The sequence below is a fragment of the Nesoenas mayeri genome (genome assembly GCF_963082525.1).
Source record: "Nesoenas mayeri genome assembly, chromosome: 4".
Taxonomy (NCBI): Eukaryota; Metazoa; Chordata; class Aves; order Columbiformes; family Columbidae; genus Nesoenas; species Nesoenas mayeri.
The window spans coordinates 57,871,062-57,895,274 of record NC_137540.1 but is presented as its reverse complement, the minus strand read 5'-3'; the positions used below and the strand labels follow the sequence as shown (position 1 = coordinate 57,895,274).

At 37.2% G+C, this 24,213-nt stretch overlaps 1 protein-coding gene across 2 annotated transcripts in view; it reads left to right on the top strand.

Moving 5' to 3' along the window:
- STIM2 (stromal interaction molecule 2) overlaps nucleotides 1–21,522 on the top strand; it is a gene marked incomplete at its 5' end in the record, with an annotated part of 65,119 nt that extends 43,597 nt beyond the window's left edge. Inside the window, 11 exons of one of the 2 annotated variants that reach the window (XM_080344528.1) lie at nucleotides 1,240–1,345; nucleotides 4,028–4,142; nucleotides 11,088–11,199; nucleotides 11,807–11,922; nucleotides 13,265–13,442; nucleotides 14,363–14,540; nucleotides 15,130–15,297; nucleotides 15,499–15,599; nucleotides 15,900–16,138; nucleotides 19,656–19,857; nucleotides 20,662–21,522. In XM_080344528.1, the coding sequence (XP_080200654.1) occupies nucleotides 4,043–4,142; nucleotides 11,088–11,199; nucleotides 11,807–11,922; nucleotides 13,265–13,442; nucleotides 14,363–14,540; nucleotides 15,130–15,297; nucleotides 15,499–15,599; nucleotides 15,900–16,138; nucleotides 19,656–19,857; nucleotides 20,662–21,142 (1,875 nt within the window). In that variant the 3' untranslated portion in view covers nucleotides 21,143–21,522. Of the gene's footprint in view, nucleotides 1–1,239; nucleotides 1,346–4,027; nucleotides 4,143–11,087; nucleotides 11,200–11,806; nucleotides 11,923–13,264; nucleotides 13,443–14,362; nucleotides 14,541–15,129; nucleotides 15,298–15,498; nucleotides 15,600–15,899; nucleotides 16,139–19,655; nucleotides 19,858–20,661 lie in introns of those variants that run through there. The other variant, XM_080344527.1, reaches the window with a different exon arrangement.
- Between the last annotated feature and the right edge of the window lie 2,691 nt (nucleotides 21,523–24,213).

The window sequence follows — 24,213 nt, the reverse complement described above, 5'->3', positions numbered from 1 at the left end:
CATGTCAGATAAGTATTAAATTTTGCTGTATCTTTTTTCCTGTTTTGGAAGGGTTGTTTTTTTTTTTATTATTTTGGTGGTCGTTCTAGCATTAGGTTACAGCGAGGAAGAGGAAGGAAGGTTGTGGCCTACCTGAGCCTGTAACTCCTTTCCAGGGTTCTGCAAGCCCTTGTCACCTCCAGGGAGGAGAAAGTTTCCTCTCCACCTATTATGGTGCTGAACTTTGGGCTTTGGAATGTGAGTTTTTGTAGAGGCACAGTTGTGGTACTTTTGGAATCAAAACTCCAGTTGTGAGTCTAGGTGTGATGTTGTTTTTTACTCTCTACTTGTTTTTTGAAGTAACTACTTTGACAAATGATCAGTTTCACACAGAATTTTTAGGTAACTTATCTGCTGCTTTATTGGTTTCAACTTTGTAGACTCAAAAGGCCTTCTCCCTCTTGAATAATTATGTTGGCTAAGATAATCCGTAGATAGTTTTTGTTAGAGCTTATTCTTTTAACCTCCCTATTTAGAGTTATTTTTCTAACCTTTTCTGTGTATACTTAATGACCAGGGCAACAGAAGAGAGATTAGCTGCCATGACAAGGAACAGAAAAATCCTCTGTTTTTACCAGAGTTGTTCTGTTTTTATGGCTTTCTTCAATTTAGGACACAATTCCTTTTCTTAAAGGAGAACTTCCATATTAGGCCAGTTTTGAAAGAAAGGTATTTTAAACAAAAGAGAGATGTTTGATATAATATCTTTTCATTAGTAAATGCATTCATTCTTTGAAACATGACAGCCTCTTTATAGTTATGCACACTGTACCTTTACTGTTGTGACCATCTGGTGTTAGACAACCTTATGGAGGAAATGATTGTTGTTTTCACAGGATCTGGGAGCAATACGAGTAGAATTGAACAGAAGAGGCTCTTTTCTGTTTTGAAGGAAATCCCGTAAACACATAATCTCTTGCTCTGCGATGTTACCGCGGACGGATCACTAAACACAAGCTTCTTGCAAGCTTGTGTGTTGACAATCTCTTTTAAAAAAAGAACTTAGTAAAATACTCTAAACTGTCTCTCAGTATAAACCAGATCTTTTTCACTGTTGTCCCCTTCACCTGTGAAATCCTGTGCTTCAACCTTGGATTTGTTTTCTGTATTTGTGATGAAATTTGAAATCAGCTTTTCATTTTTTCTCCTCAACTTGTCAGCGGAGCTGGTTGTGTTCCAGCGGTGTGTTGAGAGCGTGGATTCATACCTTAACTCTTGCTCCCTCTGCGGGCTCTGTAGCAGAACGACATGAAATGCTCCGAGTTTTCCAAAAACTGTCATTTGCGTTGCTTATCTCTGTGCCAAGGTAACTTATGTTCCTCCCATTTTTTAAACCAGAATGCTTTCTTATAGTACCTTATAGTGCTTTGGGGTGAGATGTAAGCTTTTCTGTTTATCAGTTGGCTTCTTCTCTTCTTTATTCCCAACCCTGTATGTAGAATTGTTAACAGCAATTCAGATTTTCTTTGAGAGCACCTGTAGCTGTTCAAACGTTCACATTCTACTGTATTTTACAACTTTTGCTTACAAATAGCAGTAAAGATAGAAGCAAGGTTATTTCTTAGGAAAAAAACTGATCTGAGGTATGAATTTTAGGTGAGGAGATGCAAAGTGTGCTGAAACCTTCACATACAGTACATATGCCATTCTGCTTTTCTTCAGGAACTTGATCGGCCTGTAGCGCTTGTTTTTAAAACAAATTTCCATGCCTGACATTTGGAGTCTCCCAGAGCAGTGCATCACCAGTCACTAGAAAGCTGAGAGTAAGCATTAACATGTACCTTAGCCCCCTTATGAAGGGAGATTGTCTTTATAGGGAGGGACCTGTAATATATTTTTCTGTCTTTTTAGTACATTTTTCACAAGTTCTCAAAAGACACATTGGGAATGGTAGTTGATAGTAGGTGCCTGGAGTCTGAAGGGAAAAGGTGAAGAATGCAAGCATCAGTTTTTTCCTGCTGTTTCAGCTGTCGGACTATACTTTCATCTGGAATGGCTTAGAGATGTTAGTGGACAAGAATTTTTTTTGTTTTATTGTTTGGTTTCTTTAGTTTACAGAGTGGGAATAAATAAGATAATCTGCCCTTGTTTGCACATTGCATGTTAGCTCTGGAGATTGCCAGCTTCATGGTAGTTATGCCAATTTGGGAAGTATTCAGAGTTCACACTTGGACTGTGGAATATGTAACAGAGGTTATGCAGCAGATATCTTTATATTTGCAGATAGTTACAGCTATAGTTACAGTCCTTTTCTGTACTTGTACATTTTACAGTTGCTGGGTCCATGGTGTTTCAGAAGTTCTGTAATTGCCTCTGCCCCAACTGTTATTTTCAGTTATTTTCCTGTATTTCATAAATTCCTCCTATATTTCTCATGTATATAATGGGTGTATATCTATATTTATGCCTTTCTCATACATATGGAAGAGAAGTTAAAAATGCTTGTTCAATTCATATGGGTTTAGTGGAACTATTTTAAGGATCAAAAGACTTTAGAAAGCTAATGTCTGACAATCAAAAAGGTTTTGGAATGGTAGATGAATGAGAGAGGGTTTGCATCCAAGCTGTATTTGGAACTAAAAGTTACATATGACTTTACAATTGGATTAGGAAAGGCAACTGGTTATTGGAGAAACTTGAATCGCTTCTCATTTATTAGATTCCTTACTTCCTACTAAGAATAAAGTTTTTAATAAGTGTCATACACTGTTTTTATTAAGAGTTACTATTATAATTTAACATTGATTACTTTTCAGTCTCTCCTGCAGTTTCTTGAATGACATGACCTCTAGATCTGTTAGAAATGGGGCCTATGTGGGAAGCTGTGCAGATAAATTACTACCAGGACTAAATGTGACGTGGGGTCTTCTGCAGTGCATTGGTAGCTTGGCCTTCTTCCTCACTTCGGCTTGAAGTGGTGATGACATATGAGTAGCAACATAAAAAGCTGGTTTTTGAGTTAGCTGTAGTGACTATCTATATCTGATTTTATTTAAGCAGATGTATCCGTCAGGAATGGAATGCTCTGGAAGATTACTTAGCTCACATGTTAGTTTTCTGGTACTAATACTAAGATCTCCACCCACAGACACTGTTCCTGCTGTGCATTTGGGGACTTATATGTATGGAAGATTTCCACTATTGATGTGAGGGTGGTTTTCTAACCAGTATTCCAACTTTTCTAGGCCTGTCTGAAATAAAAATAAAATGGCCTTTACATCTCCATGCTTCTTTTCCTTGTATGTAGTTGGAGAAGCTGTTTATAGTGACTTGTGAAATACTGACAGAACACTGCTATATATGACGTGATTGCAGGATCTCTCTATCATGCTTACCAGAAGGCACAGTGCAGTACTTTGATGTAGGCACCCTGTTAATTACTGACAATGAAACAGCTTTGTGTAATGCTTCTGTGCTTGCAGTGTAACCACTGAGGAATGATTAACAAGAAGAAAATTTGCCCTAAGATGACTTCTTTTAATTTGATGAAATAGAAGTCAAACTTTTGTTGTCTAATCAAAGGACTCTAGTAATAGTCAACACCTTTCTCTCATCCCTCAAGCAGTTGCACTTAGCTAGTGTAGCAGGATTCAGATATTACTCATCTGTAAAGACTGGCACACTTTCAAATCTTAAATGGTCTTATTTTCAAGTAGATGAAGTTGGTGAAATGTCTTTAGAATAGAGAAGTTTGCAGTATGACTTGTGTGGTTAAGCACTCTAAATCTAAGGCATACTAATAATGTTGTTAAACCTAGTATACTAGCAATTGCACCTTCAGTTTTCCTAGATTTAATTATTGTGAAAGTCAAATCCTGTAAGTGTGTTTAACTTGCTTTCTGAATGTTTGATGTAGTCAGCTTAAATTGTGTGCTGCTTACATGGGGAATATGTGGTAAAGATTATCTTTCCTGATTTACCTGTCGTTTCTGTTTGGAAATAGTTATCTTGGCATGATATTAAGATGATGTTTTCCCTTTTTCTTCAGTTTCTAAGGGAAGATATGCAATACAAGGATGCCTCTAATAAACATAGTCACTTGCACAGAGAAGACAAACATATCACCATTGAGGATCTATGGAAACGCTGGAAAACATCTGAAGGTAGGTAAAGAAGTCTAGCTAAAAATTATGGCGGTTGTAGAAACAGACATAACTAAACAATTTTTCCACCAAGTTGTTTAGAGTAGTAAGTGGATGACCTCTTTTAAACCATCTTTATGAATATTTTGGTATTGTTATTTATAGGCATATGTAAACCTGTCTAAAAACTCAGTCCAGCTAGTGTTAATTTCATATTGACATGTTGGGTGTAAGTAAACTAAGCTAGCTTACACACTCATCATTATGAGGTTGTAACTTGTGAAAGTGACTGTTGCAAGCACTGAATTCCAGATAAACATGATTTTAATTTAGTAAGTTCTCAGGGCTGTTATCAAGCTGTTTTTTAAACATTTATTGTACACTATATTAAGTGGAAAGTCTAATGTGCTTCCTCATTGATGTAAACTTTTTTTGGGCTATAAAAAGCTAGAATTCTTAGTCCAAACCATTTTGGAAAATCCCTTCAAACTTAGGATACAAAAAAATGGACTGACAACCTAACACAATCATCCTTCCCCCACTTTGATTTGAATGAAATAAGTTGAGCCAAATACTCTCAGTATCAAAAGATAGTACATAATGAGTGGTATGGTGTTCTTTACCAAATATGTTCCAGGATGTAGTGATTAAAAATGGAATTTTTAGAGGTTCAGAATGTTAGAGTAGTTAGGAGAAAAAAGGTTTTTTTTTTTCCTACATCTTTCACATGGTGGTGTGCTAATGGTGAACATGTAGAGATCTAAAAGTTGGTATTAGTCAAACTACTAAAAGCAGGAACAAAAGAAGAATGAGACTAGGACCACGCCATTGGTTCATTCTACTAAAGCAGGAAGTCATTTAAGTTTAGTCTGAGGTAATACATTGGTTAAGTGTTTGCTGTGTAACAAATATGTATGTTTTAAACAGTGATTTTTAGCTTCATATTCACAAATATTCTGTAAATACTTATTAACTACAGATTTTGTTCAGTGAAAACATTGCAACTAAATTATCAGAGAAAATTATCTCCTGTCAATTGTTCGTCCAACTTAGGAGTAACTCTTCAGAAATTTAGGCTCTAATTTGTCTGTTATGTATATTTTTGCTTCAGGTTTCTTGAATGTAGTGGTCACAGTAAGACTCAAGAGATTTTGAGAGGAATGTCTGGTCTTATTGTGTCTGCTTGTAATGGCTTTACTGTGCATCCTGTTGAGGAAACTTAAGTTGTACCACAGGGAGACCCTTAGAACAAGACTCCAAAGCTGTATTAACAGTGGTCAGGTGACTGTTAGAAAGCGTGAAGCCTCTCAAATAATAAACTCTTTTTGGTTTATATTAAGAAACTTGGATAATACTGCTTTTCCTTTCTGGATGTTTTAGGAATTCTGATTTGTTTCTTATGTGTTGCTGGTTTATAGTGCCAGTTTAATGCAATCTGACAGCATTAAACAAGAGGGTGGAAGGTAGTGTAAATGACCGTATCAGTAATTTGAAACTTTGTTAAGTAGCCTGTTGAGGGATCTGTGTGAGAATTACAAGCTCTAAATAGTGCCCTTGACAGTGCCCATTAGTGCTTATGCACTTCTGCCGTCTATTGCTGCTTAGTTTATGCTGGGTAGAATTGCCCATTCCTTCCCATGAAGCTTGCTTTATGTGGATGTTTGTTTTAAGTATTTGTCAAATAGCTTAGACGTGCTTTCTGTTTAAAATATTGGTGATATGAGAAAGATAAGATAGTGAGTGTGCCATTGCTCTTCGGTGTCTCCTTTTAGAATAAAGAAAAACAGATGCTATTTTTAAAGAATTGCTTGAGAAGTTAATGAAACCCTGAGGATTAGCTCTATTTAAAGCTTTAAAAATTGCCTCATAAAATTAAAAAAGCAGCTTCAGAATATTGCTTTTTAATATTACTGGCACTGGGCAGGTTTTGGTATCCCCATCTGATACAGAATCCTTAAGGCAAAGTCCGTACTGGTGCAAATTAAAGTGTTTCAAAGCTGCTATAGGTTCTACCTGCATGGAGGGAATAATATTGTAGCTTAAATCGGCATCCAGCCTATTATGCTGTGTTGCTGCACAGTTTCAATGAGTCCTTTAGTATAAAACAACACTGTCACTTAATGTAGTTTGGTTGATGTTACTTCTGCTTCTTGTGACCATTCATTTTTTAAAATCTTGTAATGTAATTCTACAGAGAATTCCATCTAGAGGAATGGCTAGAGGAACTATCATAGCTGTTTAAAGCATAGAAAACACTGCTTTCTGAAGTCCTCTGTCTTCCATTACTGTGTGTGTATTTTCCTTAAACGTAAATGCCAGTATATGCTTGTTTTATGGTATTTGCTTTGACCATCTCCTTTCCTTTCTAACTAAGCAGTATTTATACCTATTCAGAGCCTTTCAGCTATTCTAAAGTATCAAGCATAGTAGTTATTGTTGGGTTAAAATTCAAGGTGCATCTTCAGTGTTTTTTCTACGAGGGCCTTGAAGAGGTGGTAGTTGTGAGTGCAGCAAAGGTGACACATGAACATTTGTTTTGATGTCCGAATACCAGTCTTTGTACAATTATCTCTGGAAGTTTTGTGTCTTGAGGGTGTCCGACTTCTCTTTTTTTGCTCCTCTAATGGACTAAGATCATATGAAGTTGCCGTCTGAAGATAGATGTGTAGGTATTTAGTCTTGATAGTAAGGGGGTCTGTAAAATCCGTGTTGGTGTCTTCAACTGTGTAGTTCTCTGACCTGTCTTGGTGAATAGGTATGGTGCTGTATTCTTGGTGAAGCAGCATTGTCCCTTGGGACTTGATATTGCAGGAAAGTAAAACTAGTGGTCAAACGTGGAGTTCATGAATGGTTTACTCTTTTCAGAATAATCAGAGTTGTATTAAAAACTAGTTTTTACAAACTGTTTTAAATAGTAGTTTCTCTTTACCGTTATGGCATATTTGATACTCAATGTGTAGTATGTCCTGCAGACTGTTCTGTAATACAAGAAAGCTTCTTCCTTCCCTTGTGTGTATATTTTTTCTTTAACTCTTCTTCCTTCTCTGTGGTGAGTAGAAGGTGACCTAAAGTCTGGTACCTTATTTACTAGGGGATAAAGAAAAAAAAAAAGCTTTTTGTTTGTATGTGTGATCAACTTTTATTCTCAGGTAAAGTTGCACAAGTGGTGTTGCAGCAACTAGGACTAAGCTGCATACCACAAAGATGTTATGGTTGCCTTGCACTTTCTTAATTGTTTGCTGTCTCAGGTTTTAAACATCTGGAGACTGGAAATGCATATGCAAGCAGGGCTTGGGTAAGGATGGGTTACGTAATGCTGGGTGCTGTGCCAGGCAGGACCAGTACGGTACTGTGGACTGGCCTTTCTGCGTGAGAGGAAGCAAGGGTTGTGGTGTTAAACTGTGGTAAAGATGCTCAAGGTCACTCCCCTCTTTTGACTTTTCATGCTATTTAAAAACCTACTGGTGGCAGCATATGTCATACTGATGTTGCTGCTGAAAGTCTTGCTAAAATAAAACAAACTTTTGAAGCCTGTTTACTTGATTCAGAGAAGTCTTCTGTTTTTCTATATTGCCTGGTCAGCCTGTTCTCAACTTTGTAAGCCTAGTGTATGGCTGTCATTCAGTCCTTGCCATGAAATACTCTTACCAAATGTAACTTCATTTCTGAAAGGAGCAGGAGGCTCATAGGAGTGCCGAGGCTGATAGTGTAATGTTGTTTTACTTCACACCTCCCCACTCTGAAGTACTGTGCTACATGATCAATTTAACATGAAAAAGTGGTATATAGCCTGATCTTCTAATCAGCCATTAATGTAGGTTAGCAAGGAGCAACTTTCATACAGGGACAGTTTGACACTACTTTTGCTGTCTTCACCTTCAGGTATGTTATTAGAGCAGTTAAATCAAAAACAAACAAAACCAAAGCAAAACTGAACCAATAAACAAAAAACACCACAAAACTTGTGATCTGAAATAGGACAGCTGATGCAAGTCTAGGGACTAAGTGCTGCACTGGGGTGTAAACACTGTGGCTTCTACAGCTGCCTGCCTAAGGCGTGTTGCTGACATCCTCTCTCAAGACATCTATTTGTAAAAATAGGTGTGAGAGGGAAGGATATTATGGTTACTTTTTAATGCTATGTGTATTTAACTTAAAGTAGTTGTCAGTTACTACTCCACTGACTGAAGCACTGTATTCTTTTTGGGCGTTTAAAATAAGGAAAAGTTACAACCTCAGCTAATTAGTTGGAGCTGTCACATTCCGATTGGCAATGCTGATCAAGATGAATTTCAGCTGGTGTGCTTGATTTCCAGTACACATGGTGTCTATCGCTTGTCTTGTGTCATGTTTCAGAAGACTAACTGCTTCTGCTGAAGAAAGGTCAGTTTGCTTCTCAGTACTGTGTGCTGCTGTAGAATAAACATATATTTTGGTCAGAAGGTCTCATTGCAGGCAAGTCAATCAGTACTTCTTATCTTCTATATGATCTATATATATTACTATCAACAAAAAGAAACAGTCTGAATGTTTTCACTGAGAAAAATCCATCTCCCAGGGCTTGACTGGTGCTTTAGGAAAGGGAGGGATGGTCTTGTTCAGGGTCTGGTTCCACCTGGAAATGTAGGGGTTTGTGGGTACTTACACTGGAATTCTGCTAATGCATAATTAGTTTATATATAAATCTATATTACTTGTGAAATATGTGCATGGGCAGAGATTCAGGCTGTGAAATCCCAGAATAAGAGTTGCCTGTCTGTATCGATTATGCTTAGTTTAGATGGTGAGTTGCCATTTAAAAAGGCACAACATATACCAAAGAGTAATCAAAATTAATTTTGATGTAGATGAGTAGCAGTGTAAGAAGAATACAGGAAGTACAAGTTCTCATTCTGTTTCGGGATAGGCTTCGGTTGTTTCTTTTCGTGGCTTCTGTATCAACAGAGATATCTGACACAGAAATAAATGATGAATAGTAAAATATTTTTTCCTAAATATTAGTGGTTTGTTTGGGGAAATTTGCTTGATATTCTATGAAGGAAACATCACACCAGTCTAAGAGGCAGAACAGATCTGATTGACATGTCAGATGTATATGGTAGAACAGATGTGACTTCAATATGTACTTCATTTTTTACATGATGGTATGTTTAAAATTACTACTGAATTATGTAGAAGTAAAAACTTGTACTTTTCAACAGTGACTACAAAATACTGTCAGCAGTAAAAGTGAGACTTCTTGATGTTCTTTTTTCTCCCTGCCCCCCTGCCACCTCCCTCAGTTTAGAAACTCAGTGAATTATGTGATGTCTGACATTGCATGTTCTGTACTGTCAGTGATAAAGTCTGTAGTGTGTAGTAGCTATTGTAGGCAACTTTTTCCCTATGTCACATCAAAACAATGCTTTTGCTTTGGATTAGTTTATGAACATATTTCTGCAGTTAAGGTGGCATTTTTCTGAATGATCGTACCACCCTTCTGAGATGCTCAGAAGGATTTGTAAAGCTAATCACTTATTTTTTGCAAAAAAAGTTAAGAATCTTTGCAATGTCAAAATAATCTGTTTACAAATAGAGACCAGGCATTTTGCATAAAAGCTTAGAATAGTTTGACAAAACCGAGACCATTGTAAGATGAAGACCCGGAAATTTTGCCTCAAAAGCAGAGGATGAAAAGGGACAACGTGCTGGGAAGGAGGTGCAGCCATTCACATAGGTAGCATACAAGTGCTTTGTACTGTGAGTTTATTTTTTAAAGCTGTAAGTGGGTCTGTGAAATGTGTTCTGTCTCTGGTTGTCTGGAATGAAGAAGATCTGAAATGTTTAAGCTTTTCAGCTACGCCAGTGTAGACAAGAGACCTAGAAGTCCTTATTTCAGTTTCAGTATGAATTTGAACTCAAAAATTTTTATTGCCTGTAGGTTACCTGTCAAGCTTTCAGCAGCCCTTTCTAAAGGACCATTGTCAAAATTTACCACTAAGAATGTGTCTTTGTGGTAAGGTTTCTAAGGAAATCTCTGACCAGCATTTTCACATGCAAGTAGTTTTAGATAGAAAAATGTTTTTTTAAAAAAAAAAGTCTGTTCATGCAAAGATATTTTTGTCCAGAAGGAGGCTGTTTCATGTGCAGGCAAACTTTTGCAGACTTCACAAATGGAGAGAACAATTTCCCTTCAACTTTCTCAGAATGAAGCTGGAGCAGCTGACCTGTAAGGGCCAGAAATGTGAATTTTTATATATATATTTTTTAATTATTTTTTTATTTGTGGGGATGGTATTTTCTTAGAGCATCTTCGTAGCTATGAAAGGCTGTGTAGACTGATGTTATAAAGGAAAATTGTTAATTGTTCTTTACATATTTAAATAATTTTTCTTAGGGGGAATATTACTGCATGCAAGACAGCAATTTTGAACATATTTAAGATTTGTTTTCCTGTTAAAATTTTGCTGGCTTTCAGTATTTTTGTTCAATCTACTCTTTTCCTCTCTGCTCTCATTTTGAGGTTAGTAGGCATGAGCCTATGTGAAGATTCTAGTGAAAACAAGTTCTTAAGCCATCATCCTGGGAAAGATCTTGGTGCATTGCCTTAAATGGCTACAGCACCTGCTGACAAGAACAAAAGGATTGAGGCTGAGATCAGTTTAAGTAGATAAAAGTCACAAGATGCTGTCCTGATTTAAACTGAAGCAAAACACTAAATTATTCTGTGGAATTTTTAATAAAGAAATGTTTTTGTTGGTTCCATGCTTATTTTGTTTATAATTGATCTAAGCTTCCTCTGAGAAGCATATAATGAAAAAGGCAAAATGCCAGAAACACCTTGGTGAATGTTAATGCTAATTTTTCTGCAATTATATTTGGCTAAACTCTCTTGCTCACTGTAACGTACTTTTCTACTGCTTGTTGTCTATGTTTTTCTATGGGCTTTTAAAAAAATTAAAGGTAATTGAACTGACTTTTTTTCAGTTCATAACTGGACTCAAGAGGACACTCTTCAGTGGCTGTCAGAATTTGTTGAGCTGCCCCAGTATGAAAAGAATTTTAGAGACAGCAATGTCAATGGAACAACACTTCCCAGGTGAATGCTTCTAGACTAGTTTCACATAATTCCCTGTAGGCTGCTGTTTAAGTTTGTATGTGGGAACAGCTATGTGAACCTGAAGTCTCACAAGATATGGTCAAATGCATGAAAAGATAATCATCCTTGCAGGTTTGAAGGGCTGGCTGCATTTTTTTTTTTGGTGAAGCTTTTATCAATGATCACATAATGCTATGTGGTAGTGAATTTTCTTTTGAACAACTTACAATCTGTCATATGAGTATACATCAGAAACTACCTGCAGATTCCATTTTCTTGAGCATAACTAATAAATTTGCGTGTTGAATGTATTTCAGAGTTGGTGTCACAAGTCTGCAAACATACTATTACCTTTAACTATGCCAGATGGTTTTGGTTTATGATTATTCCAGAAAGAAAAGAATAGGGAATTGATTTGACATTCATTCTTTGCCACATGCTGATATGCCTTTCTTTAAAATGCTGCTACTGTCATTTTGTTATATCTATCTAATTACATAGCTATAAACTGTGTAACTGTGGGAAATGCTATTCAGGTATTTTTTTCTGTAGGCTAATTTTGAATATGGCTTGTGGAATAGGTAACTTTTTGTTTTATCCTTAACAGGATAGCAGTAAATGAACATGCCTTCATGATCTCTCACTTGAAAATAATTGACCGGAGCCATAGACAGAAGCTTCAGCTTAAAGCCTTGGATGTTGTTTTATTTGGACCTCTCACACGTTAGTAACTTTCTGGAGTTCTTTCTTTTCTCTTACTTGTAAGAATTCAACAGAAAATACTTTCAGTGACACTTTATACTGTAGGTAGGATATTTTGTTGATGTACTAATGGATTGCTTGGCATGTGTTGTGAACTAAATGGCATGGCTAATGAATTAATGAAGGTTATCAAGATTCTGGGATCAGGACAAAGGTTCACTTCTGTGTGTAATATTATGTAGATATTTTAGTATAACTCCAACTGACAGATGAATGTTGGCTTCTGTGTGGCAAGAAATGCCCTCTAAGTGTGTTTGACTGTTTAAATTGCACTTACAGCTAATGTTATATTAACCTCATGATTAGCTTGTACAGTGTAAGCTGGGATATTGAAGTGGGAGGAGATGGCCTTCCCTAAGGAAGGGAAAAATGAGATAGTGGTGCAAATCCAATACCAGTGCCTTTTGTGCAGACTTGGCTTTAGGTGAAGTAAAATTTTATGCAGCAGTTCCACATCGGAACCATTGTAGCATATGCAGACATTTCCTACCACATCCCCACAGTTACACATCTGTTGTGGTGCTGTGTGTGTTGGGTGTTCCTCAACTGGGAAGCCTTTCTAGAGCTTGGTGGTGAGTTTGGAGAGTAGTGAATGACTGCAAAAGTCAGGCCAGATCTGAACTGGCCCAGCTGATCTGAGTTAGCCTGACAGAGCTGTGCTGGAGATTTTTAGGGAGGAAAAAAAACCCCACCTTTTTGTTTGTATTGTACCTCTAATGCTATCAGAAACTGTCTTTTAAAAGTTTGTTATACAAAGGGACAAGTGACTATAAAAGCTGTACTAACAAAGAAGTGTATGTGAATCTTGGATATGATACTTTGACAGTCCAGGTTTTGCTTTTGAAAAGTGCTGCTATCGGATACTCTATCAGTACCCTATTAACATCTACTTCATTTTCTACAAGTGCGTTTTTAACTCTGTGTAGGGTATCCCAGGGAGAACAAACTGGGGAGAACTTACTTCACCGTAACTGAAGTTCATACTGGCCTCATAATGTGTAATTGGAGAAACTCTCTCTGAACTCCTTTGAACAAAGATACAGATTATGTACTGTAAACATTTAGTAAGCTTTCCTCAATGTAATGTATGTTTTAGTATAGATTAAGATGATTGTATTTGAGTGGAGTTACTGGCTCTGGAATACATTTGAAAAATTGAAAGGTAGTTGTTGGAGATGATTTGAGATAAATGAGCTGGAATTCTGTTTACCATCAGGTTCAGTCATCTTTTAGGGTGGGGGGGAGGGAAAGTCCATGGTTTGTATCAATTACCTAGTTATTGATCATGTTATTCTTTGCACAGGTCCCCCTCACAACTGGATGAAGGATTTTATATTAACAGTTTCTATAGTTATTGGTTTTGGAGGCTGCTGGTTTGCATATACTCAGAACAGAACCTCAAGAGAACACATCACAAAAATGATGAAGGACTTAGAAAGTCTCCAAACAGCAGAGCAAAGTCTTCTTGACTTGCAGGAAAGGTAAAAAAAAATATAAAAAGTTAGTGTTTAGTTCTCCTTTTGTTTTGAGGTTAAATGCAAATATAGATCCTTTACAGTCATAAGTTATTTTCATTAGGCTGCCTATGGATTTTGTTCATCTTGATTTTGTGTGGAAATGCTGATTTCAGTGATTTTTTTCTTTCTTTTTTTTTTTTCTTGTTGGGGAGGGAGAATAGAAATTCCTCCTGCATGTTTTAGTGGGCAATATGAACTTGAGGATGAAGGTAGAGAATAGAAGTTCAGTCTTTTTTACCTACAGATATAGGAGCATATACTGTTGTTTTCATATAATTAGTTTACTTTGGAATACTTATATACATGGAAATGAGAACACTTCTCCTGTTTTTAATCTCTTAAGGTTGAAACGGATCTGGACTGATTACTTTCTATTGTTTATTTGGCAGTGTGAGAGTTAATAGTCTTCTCTGATTAACCTTTAACTCCGTTGTCTATGAAGACTCATATTTTGATCATTTTATACCTTTAATGAAAGTTCACTTAAAAGTTTGCATGTTTTGTCCGATGTGGATATCACGTTGCTGCTGATCCATGAAGCCTGCATAGTCTCTATCATAGAATGACTGAGATGAGAAGGGACTTACAGAGGTCTTCTTGTCCAGACCACCTGCTAAAGCAGGATCATGTAGAACAGGTTGCCCAGGACCATGTCCAAGCAGCTGCTGAATATGTCTAAAGATGGGGACTCTACCATCTCCCTGGGCAGCCCGTGCTAGTGCTGTCACCCTCACAGTGAAAAGGTGATGTGTGATGTTCAGGTGGAACCCCTTGTGTTTTGGTTTGTGCCTCTTGCCCTGTTGCTGGACACATTTTCTTCTGAGGACTGCAACTTTTAGCAAGTATGCTGTGTATTTTCTCATATTTTTTGTTCAATTGTGAAGGCTTGAGAAGGCACAAGAAGAGAATAGAAATGTTGCTGTGGAAAAGCAAAATCTGGAGCGCAAAATGATGGATGAGATCAATGATGCAAAACGGGAAGCTCATCGCCTAAGGGAGTTGAGGGAGGGAGCTGAATGTGAGCTGAGTAGGCTCAAATATGCAGAGGAAGAGCTAGTACAGGTATCTGCAAACTGTTTATCATTTTAGTCTTGACTTTAAATTGGTCCTGGTTTTGTTAGATCCTTAGGTGTATTTAAAGCAGCTTAACTCTAATGCTAGATTTGAATGCAAAAGTTCTAAGAGCACTAAATGATTTTTTTCTGTCAGTCATGCCATTATCTAGTAAAATAATCCTGAAGCTATAAAAAGACCTAGACTCTATATATTAGCTTATTCTAATGTTGTTGGATTCATGGAACAAAAGAAAAAGAGCTTCTTTCTGTCTTATTATCAGATGAGATATAGTAGGTTTGTCTCATTGTTCTGAGAAGAAATAGATTGGATTGATTGTACTAAATAGAAATGCTGTCTTACAAAAATATTGAAACTTTAGCTTAAGGACTGTATATCATCGCAAAAAATCTAAATATAGTATATGGAAATTTGTGCACTATATTTCAGATGTCTGATCTGCTTTCCTGACAGCAATTGCACACACCGAAGCTCTGTAAAGCCTTAGTATGTTACTGTGGGGTAGAAAGGTGCTTACATTCCAGTTTCTTCTGCTGTCAGTTCTTTTGTTGGTGACACTTTTCTTTTTGATTGCTAGGTTCGCATGGCTTTAAAAAAGGCTGAGAAGGAGTTTGAGCTGAGAAGTAATTGGTCTGTTCCTGAAGCTTTGCAGAAGTGGCTTCAGTTAACACATGAAGTTGAAGTACAATATTACAATATTAAAAGACAGCATGCAGAAATGCAACTAGCAATTGCCAAAGATGAGGTACTGACTATTTTCAGCTGCTTGAAGACTTATCTGATCTGTTGCTAAATATATGAAATAGTAAATGCAATTTATTTAGATAAGTATTTGCATTTTTTTCTCCTCTGAGTTGTTGTTTGCTACCTGTCAATATTGCTAATGTTTTGTCATGTGTATATGTATATGACTTCTGGTTTTATGCATTTCATTTTATCTTTTCAGGCAGAAAAGATAAAAAAGAAGAGAAGCACTGTATTTGGAACATTACACGTTGCCCACAGCTCCTCCCTTGATGAAGTGGACCATAAAATCCTTGAAGCAAAGTAAGAGTATTACCAGGATGCATATTCTTTTGTGATTATTTATCCCTGGAACAATGGAATTTTTTGAGAGTAATGGAATTTATTGTCCTAGTGGTTTTGCACTTCTAAGTAAAATAGTTTAAAATATATTACTGTCTTAGTGGTTTTGTGCTTTTAAGTAAAATAGTTTAAAAGACATTCCAGTGTGAATATTTGGACAGTCCTAATGGATCTTCTGGTATGCTGGAGTGACTGAACTTGTGTTCTTTTGCTTTATCATTAAGAGCAGTGTATGTAATTTTAATGTCTGTTTTTCTTCAGGAAAGCACTCTCTGAGTTGACAACATGTTTGCGAGAGCGTCTCTATCGATGGCAACAGATTGAGAAGATTTGTGGTTTTCAAATAGCACACAATTCTGGGCTACCAAGCTTGACCTCCTCTCTCTACTCTGATCACAGCTGGGTAGTTATGCCCCGAGTTTCCATTCCTCCCTACCCAATAGCAGGGGGAGTTGATGACTTAGATGAAGATACTCCTCCAATAGTTTCACAGTTTCATGGTAAGTGGTGAGCTCAGTATAAAGAAAGGGGAAAAGTTGTGACAGCATGGGATTTTAAAGTAAGGTGGGAAAGGAGTGCTGAAATAAAACAGGATTGGATGAAAATCAAAAGGACCCAAGTTATATCTAGCATTTCCAATGCATCTTTTGGGATTTGCATGAATTGAAAACTGGGTTTTGCAATAAAGATAACATGAAGAAAAAAAGCCTTTATTCTGTTTCTGAGAGGGAAAGGCAGGGGCGAATCCAGCTGAAGTTTTGAAAGTCTGCTTGTCATGCTTGGGTTGCCACTTAAACAAAAATTTAGGAGTAATGCTAAATTTCTCTTAGCACATTTATTGTTTCAGATGGAAGGAATGGGGTTAGTCTAGGGTCCCTTGAGCTACCAGGATGATCACACCTTTTGAGAGGCTGCGTGCTACATAGCTCTTCAAGCATACTTTAGTGTCTGGAACAAAATCCTGTTGTTGTCCGAGGAAAGCTTTCAGGCAGAATGTTTGTTTGGATACAGAGGGTTGTCTGAGTGTGAGGCAGAGAGGCCAAATGCTGGAGGGAGGGAGATTCAGCTTTGGTTGGACTTTGATCTGAAGATACACACTGGGAATTCAGACCACCCTTGTATCTTGAGTCATTGCGTCAATACAAGAGCCAGTTTGATGGAAGTTGTGATTAACTGGACTCTAGAGACAAATAAAAAATGAGCTCCCAAACAAGCAATATCAACCTCAGGAATGAGTAGGGAATAAAACTTTCTCATATGCGTACATTTTTCTTCCAGGGCTGGAATTCTCCAAATAAATGAGAACTGTATTTGAAAATAGTGTAAGGAGAATGGTCACCACTTTGCTGGCTTCCTTTAGTGTGCCTTGTGCATGTGTTTTTCTTCTGAATGTACCAATCGTACACTACATTGAAAAGTTCATTAATCGCCTTGCAATACTACTTAGTGCAAGTTTTGATCACTTTTAAAGAAAACCGTCTCTCTAGTCATCTTCACTGTGTGGGCTTTGATTTGAACCTAAGCAACAAATTTCCTGGATGGCCCAATAAAATACGAATGCCTAGAGTTGAACTTCCAAGTCTGTATGGAGAAACCTGTTTGATTGCAAAAGGAAGAGCTCCATTTGTTATTATGACTTTCTGGATGGTCTAAAATGACAGAACACTTGGATATGTGTAGAAGACTTCAGACTTGTGAATTTTTTCAGTCATTCTTCTCATTCAGCTCTTGCGTAGAAATGAAGCCAGAGAATGAACTGCAGTTTGTTCAGAGGAACTATGATTAGAGAAGGACTGCACAGTTTGTAAGAACATACTTAGTTGAAACTTTATGTAAGCTTTTGCAATATTTTTTTTTTGTTAAAGTTCAGCTTATTTGGAAGTATCTACCTAATAGATGTTGTCTCAGTCAGTGATGAAAGTTATTTGAATCTTAGTAACATTACAAAACTTTAAATGTGCTTTTCTGAATTTTGGTAAGGCATGAGAGCCTGATTTTGTTAAAGTGATCACATTGGGGAAGTAGCTTTGTCTTAGTTTCCTAGCTTTTAAAATATCTACTCAGTTAAAAACCCCTGGAAACACTTGGGAGTGGGTAAAGAGGGGGAAAATACACTCAATGATCTGTTGTTGAAACCAGTTCAGGCATCAAATTGTTGTAGGTTAGTTTGGTAACTGCTAAATTATTCCTATCCTTTAGAAAAAAAATGACAAATACATACCAGGAAGGGCAGAAGGAAAAGGGCTGGTCTCACTCAGGAGGCTTCAGGCAAAATGCAGTGTGCAGATAGGTCAGCTATGAGCAAGACTGTTTCAATCTCTGGACCTAAAGTGAACTATCTGGGCTGTTACCTTGCCCCAGCATCCTTTGATCTCATAAGATGGACAAAATTTGAAGTCTGCCTGACAGGCTTATTTGTGCTGCAGCAATTAGGATCATAGGCTAAAACAGTTTGTAGTAGTAGATCTGTTTAATCAATCCTGAGCTGAAGAATCAAAGGAGATAAATAAATAAATGTATGAGACTGGAACAAAGCCATTACAGGATGATGATAATGAACCTTTTACTTTTCAATTGACTGATTAGGATTCAGCTGATTTCTTGGTGTAGTGAGTTCATTTGTACTAGAAAATTCTAGATGTTAAATTGTCATAGCTGGATCCTACAAGGAACCAGAATGCTTGTAACTTCTCTCAGACTTCACTGATGGTGCAATCCTACTTTTTTTTTAAACACTGGCAAGTAGAATGCCATCTCATTTACCTGGACACACAGTACAGATTTCCTACAAGGGCTCTTGTTCCCTTATCTCAGTTCACATTTGCTTCTTTAGGAATATTTTTGTAATGATACACACTTATTTTTGAGCTACCAACACCTCTTTTGCAGGTCAGTAGGGAGTTAATCAGAAGTAAAATCAAAAGTTTGAATTACATGACAGCTGTCATGTTGGAACTTGCAAACCTTTCTTTTCTGTTCAGTGTGGCAGAAAACAAAGTCTAAGTGTTAGCAAAGGTGCAGCTAGTTGCTGTTTTGTGAAAGTTGCTATTTCCTGCACTAAAAGCAGAATGACAAGCTTTTCTGAGGTTGCAGGAAGAGAAACTGCAATTTTCCTGAATCTAAACTGGCATCTCAATAAAATGCATTTAGACATCCTCGTCTACAAAAACAATTGAATTTTTTTAACCTGTTGTCTTTGGTAAACATTTTGAACATCAGTAAGGATATGGCCTGTTTTAGCTAAGCAGTGATGCTTTCTCTGGGACAGTTTGAGGAGGGGTATGAGAAATCTTGAGACTTGCAACAGCTAGGCTGAAAATGGGTCTGTAGATTTATTTCCATAAAAGTATTGCTACCTACTAATCTTTTGAGGGAGGAATTGGATTTGGAACATTTTATTTTGTCAATTCCCATTAGATACTATCCTGGTCAATTCATTGTTTGCCTGGCAAGAGAAAGTGTTATCAAATTAGAATATTCTTGAGCTTAAAAATGGGGTTGAATTATGTATTTTCTATCACATTCTACAAATTAAATTGGTGTTCCATGTCTAATGTAATTTCAACTAATGCAGTGCATTTCAGTTGGCTGTTTGGTTAGGTGTACCTACATTGTAAAACTTTTACCTATTCTTATAAGCTCCCAAGTGCCACACAAAATGCAGGATGTTATGTAGCGTACTAATTTCAGCACTGCTATTTTTAGTTTATAAAGAGTCAGGAGTTTCAGTAGAACCTTCCTCTTTGTTCTCAAGAGAGCATAGTGCGCCAGAACTTTGCACATGGTCACAGTAATATTTGACAGGCACAAAACGGCTGCAGTTGCATCATGGTTAGCTGCTTCAGCTAACTGTGGAATGCATAAGGTGATTCTAGTCTTTCTTTCCTCTCAACAGTAGCACAATGTCGAAGTTGTTTGAGTCACTGTGGCTGGATACCTGTTCTTTAGTCTTCAGAGTAGATACTGTTAACATCAATGTCACTTGGAGGGTTTTGGTTTGCTTTTTCTTTACCTCAGGGTCCATTGTAAAACCTCCCAGCACACTGGCAAGAAGCAGTAGCTTGTGTCGATCAAGACGCAATGTTGTGCCATCATCTCCACAGTCTCAGCATGCTTTGCACTCCCCTGACCCTGACATCCTTTCTGTGTCGAGCTGCCCAGCTCTTTATCGAACTGAAGAGGAGGAGGAAGCCATTTACTTCTCTGCTGATAAACAATGGTACGGAGATTAGCAAACAGCACTTGGAACTCTTGTAGGATTATTTGAGACTAACAGTTTAGAATTAGAGATTGAAGCAAGCCAAGAGCTAACGTAATCTGTAGGATACTATAAATTAATATAATCCACGTGGAACAGAGGGAGTTCTTGTCTGGTTTGTGTATGTAAATAGCTAGCATGTCATATACAGTTAAGTAATGTTAAAATCCAGGGTGCACTGAACTAACCCTGATTCTCCATTACAATATGTTACTGGCTTTTACATCTGAAACAAGGATCAAAAGCAAGGTCAGCTACTGGGCGAAGAGAAGATGGATGGTAACACAATTCTTACAGCATGTTGAGCGTGTATCTACTCTTGTTACATGGCCTCATAGGAAAAGGTTAAATTCCTTTTGGAAGGAGCAAATGAGCTTGTTGAAAGGTAGGGACACTTGTTCTGAGGAAACTTTTTGTATGTGATAGGCTTAAATCTCCTTCTTTCATTTCATAACTTTTCTGACTTCACATGCCAGAAAGGTAGTTTTTGTTCCTTGCAGTGAGATACAAATGACTAATTCTGGGTAGATGCTGCTGCCCACAAAAACAAGATTGCACAAATTAATTACCTTAAGTTTAGATAATAAAATGATGTAATGCAAGTTGTAAGTTAAAGTGTTTAACTTAATGTTTTTTATTAATTAACTACTAAGTGTGGGTGGTGCTTTTAGACTAATGTTTTTGATTCTAAAGTAATTTTCTTTTTAACTGCCAGAAGGAAACAGTAATTTCATAATGTTTTCTCCTCTCTTTGCTCTGACTCAGGGAAGCACAGGAAACAGGTTCGGAATGTGACTCGCTAAGTTCCTCCACTGGAAGGAAGCAATCTCCTCCAGCAAGTCTTGAGATGTACCAGGCACTTTCTCCTCAGAAAGTATCCCCAGAAGACTTCTCACTGGAGGAATCATCTACAGGAGACTCCTCTTCTCTAACTGCAGATATTTCTAGGGGCTCTCCTGACTGTGTAGGCATGGCAGAAACTAAGAGCATGATCTTTAGTCCTGCAAGTAAAGTTTATAATGGAATCCTGGAGAAGTCCTGCAGCATGAACCAGCTTTCAAGTGGGATCCCAGTCCCAAAGCCTCGACACACCTCGTGTTCTTCAGCCAGCAGTGATAGCAAACCCAGCCACGAAGCTGCTTCTGTCCCTAGGATAAGTAGCATACCACAGGACCTGTACCAAAATGGTGAAAAAACCAAAAAGCCATCAAAAATAAAAAGCCTCTTTAAGAAGAAGTCTAAGTGAGCTGGGCAGAAGAAACCTATAGTAATGTTATAAGAAGTCTATTTTTTAAATCTTTAGGAATGTAATTCCATTTGAGCATTCCAGGCTGGATGCCCTAATGGAATGCTCTGTAGGTCAACTATATTTAACTGACTGTACTGTCAAAGGTTGTGCCAGCTGTCATTAAAAAGTTCAGACAGTTTACATTCATTTCTGCTTATTTATTTCTTTTTTTTTTTTAGTTGGTCTTGTTTGTTTAGTTTATTCATAAACCATTTTTAAGCCACTTTGGACTTCTAAGCTTTAATGGACTAGTAAGCCTTCCTGGGCTTGCCAAAGTTTCTTGTTTACTGGAGCATCTTCCTATCTTTCCATAGAGCTAGGACATTTATCTACCGGACTTTAAGAAAAATAAAAGAAGTAGAACTAATGGAATTGCACTACTGTTTTACGGACTGGAAGAGTCTCTCTGCAAGTGAAACTGAAAGACTTGTATTTGACTGAGAAGATGAATCTTTTCACTTTTAGATCTTTCGGGTTTTTTAAGTAGAACTTAGGATTTCTAATTGACTTGATTTCTGGAAATGGAAATGCCATGCTTTTATTATGGGAAGCTTTGTTAGATGCATTTATTATTAGAATGGTTCAAGTCCTGCTGTAACGATCATGTTTTCCCCAGAACTTCCACTGTGATTTTATTTCACTGCAGGCTGTATGACACGAAAAAAAAAAAAAAGGAAAAAGTAATTTAACAAGAGAAGAGGCTCTTAATTCCTTATGCAAGTGATGGATATGAAACTTGACTGAAGACTGAAAATATTCACCCTCTTAAACTGAGGAGAGGGGTGTGATAGCTTTTGTTTACAGACTGACAGACCATGGACATTTGGTTTGTGAAAGTTTGTACTGTGGTAAAGATAATAAATTGGAAACATTGTGCTTGGCAGTGTCCCAGTTTTAGCTGATACTTGTTTCAGAGGTTAATTGAAAGCTGTTGTAGGCTGCATTGCTTATGCTTACTGCTGTGTATAAGTTATTATATTTTTTGGATTAGCTATTAATGTCTGAATGTCCTCCTTTTGTAAGATTTCATACTTTATTTTTGTATAGTTTGAAGATCTAGCTGTTCAGACATGTCTGAAGTAAATGGTATAATTTTGTAATGCATACGGTTATACTAACTCATAATTTTAGATATAAAGATAGATATAAAGGTGAGACTCGACATGCGTCAGATAAAAGCAATTTTATGTTGAGCTTTTGTAGGGAGAGGTGAAATTACTATGAGGTAACAAGGAAGCCTTCTTAGGGCAACAGGAGCTCGTTGTTTAAAAACACCTTTTTATTTTTTTTTTAAACAGTTGGAGACAACAAATGTACTGCTTGAGCAACAGTGCCTTTTATTCAGTTTGTCTGAAAATATTAATACGGAGCAGGAATTTCTTTAGAGGTACATTCTAAAGAAATAACTTCTTGCTCTAGTGAACACAAGCAATTTACCTAGTGATGACTAAATAGTTTCAGCTCTTCCATCGGGGTATTCTAGTTGCCTCAGTAGCAGGTGCCACTGCCAGGGCCCTGTGGTTGGGGCTCACTCCTTGCCAATACGTACATGCTGTACTGTATGAAAGAATTCACTGACTGCCTACATTTTTTTCTTCTTTTTTTTTTTGTAAGGAGCCTTCAAAATCTGTAGCTAATTGAAGTCAAGGGATACATGTGTTTTATATCACTTTCTATTTAGGTTCCACTGTACATAACTGATGTGTTAGTTCTGTCCTCAAGAAGTGGTGGTGATGTTAACAGAAGCATTTACTGTGGGTAGTGAAATGGTTAGAAGAGGAGGTCTGAAAAATGGGTTGGAGACGTTACATGTGCAAGTACATTAAAATTCCTGGTGCATTGACTAATAAAGTTTATAGAAGAGAAAAATTGGTGGAATAGAAGACAACGAGAGTATGATATTGTTCCATTATTCTCATCAGATTGAAAGCTATAGCTGCAAAAAAAAAGTCATCACAAGGTAACAATGTTCTTGTTGAACACAGATTGTGCAGTGTGTACATGGTAGACAAAAAAGAAACCATGCAAGAAGATTTGTGCCAGAGAACCACCTCAGTGCAGGGCCTTCAGAATTGTAGTTAAAAGCCTGATGAAGTACCTGAACATGTACAAAGGAAAAAAAAATATGTAAAGTAGGGAACTTATTTTGCCTCCCAAACAGCATGGAGAAGACTACTACCAGACAAATGTTCACTTCTGTTGTCTGCACTTGAAAAGGCTTTAGCAATAATTGAGTTTAAAGTAAGATCTGGGGCTGGATAGTAGATCTTGAAGTGACAGGTTTGAGGAACTCTGTCTCTATCATTACCAAAGAAGATGAAGCAGCATTTTGATACTGGACAATAAATATTTACACATGGAAAAAAGTATCTGGTACTGAGGAGTGGGAGGACAGCACTTCTTAATCCTGCCATCAAAGTCAGGCAAGTTCAAATACTGAGGTGCCAAAACAGATAAATTCAGTTTTCTCCAGTAAGTACAACTAAAAATTGAAATAGAGGAGGTGTTAGACTCTGGATTGTCTGCAAGGTTTTTTTTAAGTGTTACATATCTTCTTAAAATACACAATTTAACTGTCTTCTGCAAAAAAAAATATGGTGTTGTACAAACAAATCAGATCAGATTATCATAGTGATAGATTTTGGCTTTGAAATGGCAAATTTTTGAAGCACAGACTGCCCTCCAACACTCAGTTTATCACATGCTGTCTAGAATATATAAATGTTATAGAACAAAAAGTGTAAGTTAAGATATGATAAGTGGTAAGTATTGTATGTTGGAGCACAAACTGTAATTTCAAGTTCATAGAGTTGGGGGGTTTTAAAAATTATTTTGCATATCTTGCCACCTAAATTTGTCCACAGCCTAAGTGACTTGCGTTATGCCTGCTATGGCTGGTGTAGAAGTGCTTGTCTTGAAACCGTGAGCATCCTTTTGCCAAAGTATGTTGGAGCACTGACTTCAAGGTAGATCCTTGCTGGCAAATGTCAAATCCAGTCTTAATGTTGAAGTATCTGCCATATGTCAGC